The 9,802-nt window shown below is 32.0% G+C and overlaps 1 protein-coding gene across 1 annotated transcript; it reads right to left on the reverse strand.

Moving 5' to 3' along the window:
• Positions 1–1,881: 1,881 nt before the first annotated feature.
• Positions 1,882–3,810, reverse strand: LOC145131619 (protein FAR-RED ELONGATED HYPOCOTYL 3-like). The gene is made up of 4 exons (XM_079066284.1): positions 3,743–3,810; positions 3,373–3,631; positions 2,687–3,256; positions 1,882–2,502 (listed from the first exon to the last, which is right to left on the reverse strand). Exons 1-4 carry the CDS (start codon positions 3,808–3,810, stop codon positions 1,882–1,884), a joined length of 1,518 nt encoding a protein of 505 aa, XP_078922410.1.
• Positions 3,811–9,802: the final 5,992 nt, after the last annotated feature.

The raw sequence follows: 9,802 nt of genomic DNA on the forward strand, positions 1-9,802 counted from the left end.
GATTTTTGGAGAAGTTTTAGACACTTGGTCTGATTTACTTAACCACCAAGAACTGGAAAGGGATTTTGAAAATTCACCATAAAGACTCTTCTTGAAAGTTGGAGTTTTTGTAAGTTTATGTTCTAACCTTAATTCCTTCCTTATTGATAAATGAATACACCAATATGATGTATTCATTTATGAATATTATATTTTCTACAACTGAAATTCACATATGATTATACAAAATATGATGTATTCTTTAATATAATTATATATATTCAACTGAAATTCACATATGATTATATTGGTTACAGACTGCTTATCTAACTTCAACATTGTCCGATGAAATAAAGTATGAAAAATTCAAGGAGACTTTCATGACAGTACCAATGGGTACAAAAACATCTTGAACATAAAAGATATTGACATGGTATGTTAATTAAAGTTGTTTTTTTATATATATTTTATCAACAAAATACTTACCATTATATACATAAAAAATAGGTATTCTTTCCAGTTGTTAAAAGTGCTCACGTTTTTGTGATTATCTTCAACTTAAAGAAACCATCAATTGAAATTCTAGACAATAGTGCAGTTGAGGGGGATTATGAAGGGAAATACGGAGTACTATTGAAACCTTTGGTATGTACCCAATTCACAACAACATAAAAGAACCAATTTATTACATATCTAACGTTTATTTTATTTAATGGTCAGAAAAATTTGTTTGTGAGATACTTTAAAGAAATAAACCATCCAAGAGCAAATGCAATCTCAAAAGAAAGTATCAAACCCCAACGACTTGAAATGACATGGAGAACAGTTAAAAACAAAGTTGATTGTGGAATCTTTGCAATGAGACATATGGAGACCTATATGGGACAACCACTCTCAAAGTGGAAACCAGGTCTTCATAAAGAAAGTGCAATTCAACAAACTACTTTAGAGAAGCTCAGGCAAAGGTATGCACACATAATGCTAACTTCTGAAATTAACATGTTGAAGGCTAAGGTGTTGGATCTTGCTGAAAAATATCAAAAAGTTGAATTCAAAGTGCGTACTGATCATGCATACAAGGCTATGCAAACAATTCAAAAAAGGTTAAAAGAATATTGATGATTGCTTGTGATGAAGTGTGATGCTATAGAACAGTTTGTGTTGAAGATGAATGGATTTGAAGTACATGTAAGACGATTATACGAAACAAATTTTAGATGGTTTGTTAAATGTTCGTTTTAATATTTTGTGAAATGCTTATGAACAGCTTTTATTATCTTGTGTTGAATGATTATGTAATAGAAACAACTTCGCTTATTTCTGTCAGTTTTTTATATTTAAATATTTTCAAAGTTTATTTATGTTTATTCATAAATGAATACGAATATGATATATTCATTTATGATTAAATTAGGAGTAATATGTCAGTATAACAAAGTTCATACATGAATATAACAAATTTCAGATCTGAATATAACTAACTTATTAGTAGAAACAAGTTTGCTTATTTATGTCATTTTTTTATATTCAAATATTTTCAAAGTTTATTTTTATTTATTCATAAATGAATACGAATATGATATATTCATTTATGAATAAGTTCAAAGTAATATGTTAGTATAACAAAGTTTAGATATTAACATAAAAAAGTTCAGATATGAATATTACTTATTTATTAGTATAACAAATTTCACATATTTGTATTCATTTATGAATAATTTACAATATCAATATAACTTATTTTATAGTAATTTAAAAAACAAATATCAACATATCAATTTACCATATCAATATAAATGTGTATTATTCATACATGAATATTATTGTTTATTGTTTTTATCTGCATATATTCATAAATGAATAAAACCAAAAAACATAAAAAAAAAAAAAACTAAAAAATCCCTAACTGTCTTTTGCTGATTTAGCAGCTCCAACTCTTTCTGGACAAGTACGTAAATTATGTGGAACTCGTTTTCCACATCCTGAACACATTCTATGTTCTTTTTCATAATTTTCATATGCTACTTCACCTGCACTTGGAATTCTTTTCTTGATTCCAGAACCTTTATTGCTTTGAACTTCAGGAACATGAATATTAATCTCTTCTGGAATAGGAATAGTAACACCCAAAAGCTTCCATACGACTTCACCATCTGTCTTGCTTTTCAATCCAGGAGAAATATAATCACTCTCAAATTCCTTCAACAACATTTGTTGTTTCTCAGCAAACAAAGCCAATCTCTTTTTGTCATCTCTTACAATATCCAAACATGATTCAAAACTATAATATGAATCATTGACTAGCTTTACATTCTCACAATCACCTGAATCGGATTGAACAGAACTAAAACGATAATTTCTTGATATCACATCCTTTCTCCATCTTTTCAAAATGTACCTTTCAGGAATTTCTTTAACAGTACATCTCATCATTATTGTAAAAGCATGTCTGCATAACACACCCATACGCTTAAAATGTTCACAACTGCAATTTATTTCTTTCTCTTCAGCTTTTATTTCAACCTGATACAAAAACAAAATTTACACATTTACATTCATATAAGAATACTCATATCAACACTCATATATTCATATATTCATATAATATTCATATCTTCATATATGAATATTGATATTCATATATGAATATTCTCATATTCATATATGAATATTATTACATTTTTCATAAAAAAACTAGTAAAATTACCTTAAATCCATTTTTAAATTCACTTTTACTGTTGTTGTGCTGCACAATGTAAACTTCCCAACCATCTTCAATACCAACATATGAGTATGTACAGAAAAAACATGCTTTATATATTTCTTTTTGCACCTCAAAAAATAATGTACATGTATAAACCTTTGATGCTTGCAGTTCTATTTCTCGAGGTGTTTGCATTTTATATGATGCTTTCTTTGATGCCTTATCAAGCTCTCGTTGAGTATTCCTTTGCTTTTGAATGGCAGTGTCGTAATTCATCATGAATTTCAAAAGTAAGTTCTCACTTTCTGAGTATGTATTAAAGAATGAATTCATACTCTCTGACCTCGATGTAGTCTTCATCAAACCACACATTGGAATATCACTAAAATATTCAGGTATCCATGAATCACGTATTGTAAACATGTCTTTACACCATCTTGTGTCTTCAAGATTGAATTCCTTCATAAGCAAACCCCACTTCACCTCAAAAACATCAGGTTTCATATTAATGTCCCAAACAAGCTTCGAAAACCTTTTTCTAAAGTCTGTGTTCGTAAATAAATCATCTGATATCTGTATTAAAACAAAAATATTCATAAATGAATAAATAATAATAAGTAAAATAACAATCAATATTCATAAATGAATATACTAATAAGTAATATATTTGAAATATATTAAAATAATACCTTTTTTTTCAACTTTTTCATTATATGCCACATACATAATCGGTGCTTTGAATTACGAAACACATTCTCAACAGCTTGTTTTATTGCAGCATCTTGATCGGTTAAAACAAGTGTTGGTTCTTTCCCATGAGTTTTAAGAAATGCTTTAAGCAACCAAGAGTAAGACTCAATGCTTTCATTGCTTAGCAACCCAGATCCAACAATAACCGATTTTTTATGATGGTCAATAGCAGTAAACAGAACAAAAACCATTCGATACCTAACACACAAAAAAATGTTCATTAAAGTCAATTTTTGATGTATTAATAAGTGAATATAAAAATATTCACATATAAATAAGCTATAAACAAAAGTAGATAAAATAACTTACTTGTTTGTTCGGAAAGTCGCATCAAACGAGATAACATCACCAAATACAGCATAATATGCCTTCTCCATTTCATCAGCCCAAAACATACAGTCCAAAACATCATCTTGACAATTAAACTCAAATGAGTAATTTGGATAGTGAGCTCGACGGTCATTCATTGTGTTTACTATAATTTGCGCATCTTTATAACCAATAACCCTATTGATATCTCTCCTTAAATTTTTATAGTCAACTACTTTGGGCTTTACAAACTCATACCCACCTCTCAGACTTGCTTCTCTTCTCAAGTGGATGGTTGTGAAGTTCATCAAACTGAAAAACTTTATAATCTGGAGTTCCATACACAGATTCAAATATAATCTTTGCTTGATAACCAATAGCTCTTGAATTTGAATTTCGTTTCCTCCTAACACCACTTGTACCTAATGTGTCATAAGATTTCTTTTTCTGTTTACCACCACGATTACATATAACATGTTTCTTCTTTATAATCTTGTTATCAAACCTTGACTGTGTGCTCAGTCTAACATCAAAACCACCAATTTCAGCATACTCAGAATACATTTTGATAGCCAACTTTAATGATTTGAAGATTAAACCCTTAAATAGAATAAGTTGAACAGGTACATCTGGCTTATAGACATGTTCTCCAATTATATCATCACAATATTGTGCATCATGTACTGAACTTGAAGATTCACCACCTAAAATAATAATGCATGAATAAAACAATAATATATATGAATACATGAAACTCATATAAATAAAACAAAAAACATTCATATATGAATAAAACATTCATATATGAATACATAAAATTCATGAGGATTCAAAATATATAAAATAAAACATAACTTATTCATATATGAATAAAACGAAAAAAATAATAAATTCGAAATTACAATTATCACACGTTTATTCATATATGAATAAGACAACAATTTATTCATATTAACATATTCATATGCAAATAAATGATAATCAACAAAATTAAAAACAAACTGATACCTTCAAAAAATGAGTTCTCAACATCTTCTTCTTCACTCTCACTCATAGAAGAATACAAATCACCATCAATAACACTAGAATTCGACATAATACACCAAATGATCTATATAAATAAACAAAAACAATCTTAATATCGAATATATCTCACAAAAAAAGTCGTAAAGATGAAAACCTGGTTAATTTCGAATATATCTCACCTCAACGTACAAAATATCTGAAAGAAACTTAAATCATATATGATCAGATGATGTAATTAAGCAATCTCTCTCAGTTCAGAGCGTAAAAACTACAATGATATATCCGATTAAAAATTAAATCAGCTCCGATTTGAAATAAATATCTCAAACTACTTAACAAAAATCTGATGAAATAACTCCAATACATAATCGAAACTTGATAATCTTGATAATGAACTCCAATGAAACAACTCCAAAACGAAGATAATAAGCGTAATTCCAAACAAATTATAAAAAGCAATAATCTTGATAATGAACTCCAATCTATCCGATTCAAACGATATACATACCTGATCAAATCGGAAACTGAATACGAAGTAGAAAACTGAAACACAGATGTGAAACTTCACGATTAATGGAATGAATACGTATAATTGCTAACGAGTTATATAAAGAAAATAATATTGATAATGAATTCCTCATATCCGATTCAAACGAGCTAAAGATATCGTCAAATTGGAAACTGATAACAACAAAAAGGTAAGTTCTATGTAAAAAAGTTGCTAATTTACAAAGATACCCTTAATGAAAATGGACACGCGCATTTTCTTTTAATTTGAACATGTTAGATAAATGATTGGCTGAGAATGATTCCCCCATTCTCAACCTTTTTTATTTTCTCAATTGAACTTACCTATATATATATATATATATATATATATATATATATATATATATATATATATATATATATATATATATATATATATATATATATATATAAGGGTGAAGTGTGAGTAGAGAGAGAGAGAGAGAGTGAACACAAGGGGAAGGAGCTTAAGTGTGTGTAAATCAAGGTGTTCTAAAGAGAGAAAGTAGAGAGAAGTGTGAATCTCATGTATTGATCATCATTCCTATCATTGAATATATTGAAGATTCACTTGTTCTTCTTCTTCTTCTTCTTCTTCTTCATTTTGATCTTGCATCATCCAATTGATTGGGATTCCGCACCATCAATTCGATCTGATTGATACATCAAGCAAATTTGGGACTTACAGTTGGTATCAAAGCTTGGATTGTATCAATCATTTTGGCAAGATCTGGAGCGTTTTTGCACTTTTTCTTGAAGGATTTTGCGTTTTTGGGTAGTTTTTGAAGAAATATTGGGGGTTTGTTCTTCAAGTTTTTCATAAAAACGAGTTTTTGATCGAGTTTTGGGCTTAAAAAGGGTGAAAAACGCTGTTTTTTGATGTAATCTGCGAGGGGTTTGCAGCCAGAAGAAGCGTTTACGGCTTTACTGAAGAAGGGTTCACGGCCGCAGAAGCGTTTACTGCCCGAATAAGCTTTCACGGCCAAAATCTCGTTTACGGTCCGAAGTTCGTTTACGACCGAGAAGAGTTTGTGGTCTGAATTCGTAGCACGTGTTCGGTCCTCGCACGTGTAGTCCTCGCAGGCAGCTTATTTTCAAAAATTTTTGGGTGTGCAAGGTTTCGAACCCGGGTCTCGTGCCTCCTCCCTCCAGCGCCTTACTAGTTGGACTAGCAAGCCACACGTTAAACATCCTCCTTTTTAAAATCAAATAGCTTCGTTATTTGGGGTCATATTTTCGGAATTTTGACAATTTTAGCCCAAAATTAAATTTTTCAAATTTTAAAATTCCATTTTCAACCCAAAATTTTGGTTTTTAATTTTTGACTATTATTTTTGACTTTTGACCCCAAAAATTTGACTTTGACTTTCAAGTTTGACCTTTGACTTAAACTTTGACTTTCTCGTTTAACTTTCAAATTTTCAAGTTTAGCCTTTCACTTTGACTTTTAAGTTTGACTTTTAAGTTTGATTTTTTTTAAACTTGACTTTTGAGGTTGACTTTTGAGATTTTAAGTCAAAGGGCAATTTAAAAAAAACAATGAGTTCCTCAAACATTTTGGTCACTGAAATTTCTTGCTCTCAAACATGCATTCATACTGTTAAATTTTTACGTGAACAAATCGAATTATTGCGTAGAGAGAACGAGGACCTTAAGTACGAAGGTTATACCCTTAGAAAAGGCCAAAGACCTCTAAAAGAAAAACTAGAGATCAAGACTCAGGACTTTAAGAAACTACAGGAAGATTATAGCAATAAGTGTGAGAGCTACAATTTTATCGAGAAACAACTTGCCATTGTGACTGACGAGCTTGACACATTAAAAATCCGTTTTGAAAATGTTGATTTTAATTTGAAGAAATTTGATGTGTCAAGTGCGGTAGTTGCGTCCATGATAGAACATAGTTTGAAATTTAAAGATAACCAGCAAAAGGGTCTAGGGTATGATAAAGTTCCTCCTCCTTTTAATCACACTTATCCGTTTAACCCTTTCACCAAAGAAGAAATGGACAGAGAATCACATCTTGAGTATGGCAAACCTGCCGTGGTTGTGCCAGAAAGTGTTGAGCTGAACGATTCTAATGCTTCTACTTCTTGTGCAGGTAAAGTAGTAGAGGATGAGGACAAGGAGAACAGAACTAATTCTAGTTCTGCAAATTTTGATGATTGTCAAACCAATGACTCCTTGAACTCATAATCTGTTGCTTCTAACTCAGTTACTACTAATCAACCTACTGTTGGTAAATACAGGCCACCAAAACAAGAAAATCAGAGTGTCTGCTGCAAGTGTGCTTGTAGGAACAATAAGAGACAAGGCATGGGCGTGCTACCAGGGACAGACAGAAACAAATCCCACATGAAGAAAAAGACATGTTTTCACTATGGAACACCTGGACACATTGCCAGAAATTGTCCTAATCGTGCATACGTTCCCTACTACACACAAGGCTGGCAGAACGCGCAAAGAGGGAGATCCTTCAAAAGAAACCCTTCGAGGCCACGTTCAAACAATGGCGACTGAAATGTCAAGAAGGCCAAGAATCAAACTCCCAAGGTCAAAAACGGAATGCCAGCCAAGAAGCTAAATTCAAGAGATGCTCTAGTGAAGCCAAGATCGGTTAAATCAAAGTCATCTTGGCAGCCAACTTCAAGTTCAAAATCAAGTGCCGAGGCACCCATCTGCTCGAACAAGAAATGGGTTAAACCCAACTACAGATGGGTACCAAAGGTTAAATCTCCCAAATCGTCTAATGATTCTAACATTTCTTCATCTTCTGTTTGTGATAAGCAGGATATGTCATGGGAGAGAGTACCTTGTAAAGATGACAAAGGTCGACCCAGTTTCAAAATGGACTGGGTTCCAAAGACCAACTGATCCCGCTATGTGTTGGAGCAGCTATGGAGGCATACTATCAGACTTCGGTTTGTTGGTAGTGGTTGTTCCAGGCACATGATAAGGGACATCTCTCAACTGTACAACATTCAGAACTTTGTTTGAGAGTATGTGTCCTTTGCGGGAAGGGAAGAAAGGAAAGGATCACACATGGGATTTTATGCTTAACGATGTGAAGAATTTTCGGATATGTTCTAAGATTATGTGTGTTGTTCTCAGACCTTCTGGATGCAAATTCAATCGGTGACTTACGGTTTGAGTTTTCTTCTTGATACTCCTGAGTTTATCTTAAACTGATTCGTTTTGAAGACAATCTTTTATAGTTTTCCGTTAGTAGGTATTTTTTGGGGAGTGATATGAGGCTTAGTGTTAAAGGGAAATCTGAAATTCGTGTAATGCACTAAAGCCAAATTGTCCAGACTCTGTGATTCAATGTGCTGGTAGGCACAAAGGATTCAAAAGGACTAGACTTAGATTGACAATGAAAAGACTAGACAATATGAACTTAGATAGTTTCATTTGTACTGACAATACGACGCGCGGGTAGATTGAGCAGTGAGATAAACATGGGAACCTACGAGATACACTAAAAGTTAATTATCTAGAACTGTGGCTCAACATTTCCTCGATGTATGGACTCATGTCCTTAATTCCGGTATTGATAGGATGACTGGGGGGGGTTCTGATAAAGTAGGTCTGTAGGAAATTATTTTCTTGCTTTCTATCTGTTAGTCATATGTTTCCTCCTTTGCGTGATTGGAATATATCCGACCTGGATTGCAACATATGCAACTCTATCTTTATGCATCTCCTATCTATGCAATTCTTTCTATCTGTTAGTCATATGTTGTTCCCTCTACGTGATCGGATGATCCGACCTGGGACACAACATATACACCCTACTATCTCTCTAATCCTCTATATATGTTAGTCATATGTTGTTCCCTCTGCATGATTGGAAGACATCCAACATGGGATACAACATATGCACTTCTATATCTGACTTCTTTCTTAATGATTGAATACTCACCTAAAGTAAGGAGTTCTTTGGAAGTTCTTGATTACTGGGGTATGTCGGGAAGTGGGGAACGCATTCTAGTGCATCTAAAATTGAATCATTTAATAGGTTGTTTGTAGATCTCGCTGCTAAATTTAAGTGGACAACAATATCTGTGGTCGTCGTCAGCCAAATGGTCTATTTAGGAATAAGATCACAATGACTTGTCACTCATAATCTGTCCAATTTGCCAATATCCTTTGTGTTTAAGTGGACCACAATACCAGTGATTGACCAGATCTAGACATGCAGGCGTGTGCTGATAAACGTTATTGAATTGCTTGACAACTTTGATCCCAAAAGTCTTAAATTTAGTCATTATTTTTGTTTTTGTTAAACTTGTTCATAGTTTTCCTCTATGCACAAATTTAAGGGGGAGAATTAAAATTTTAAAAACCAAACAAAAATCAGAAAATTAAAAATCCAAAAATATTGTTATGTTTTATTTCTTTTTCAGAAAAATATAAAAAAAATCCAAAAATATATTTTGTATCCGTTTTATTTTTTTAAGAAAATATGAAAAAATCCAAAAATATTGTTTGCTAAGTTTTCTTTTA

The sequence above is a fragment of the Lactuca virosa genome, chromosome 8 (genome assembly GCF_052849685.1).
Source record: "Lactuca virosa cultivar CGN04683 chromosome 8, Lactuca_virosa_CGN04683_v6, whole genome shotgun sequence".
NCBI lineage: Eukaryota > Viridiplantae > Streptophyta > Magnoliopsida > Asterales > Asteraceae > Lactuca > Lactuca virosa.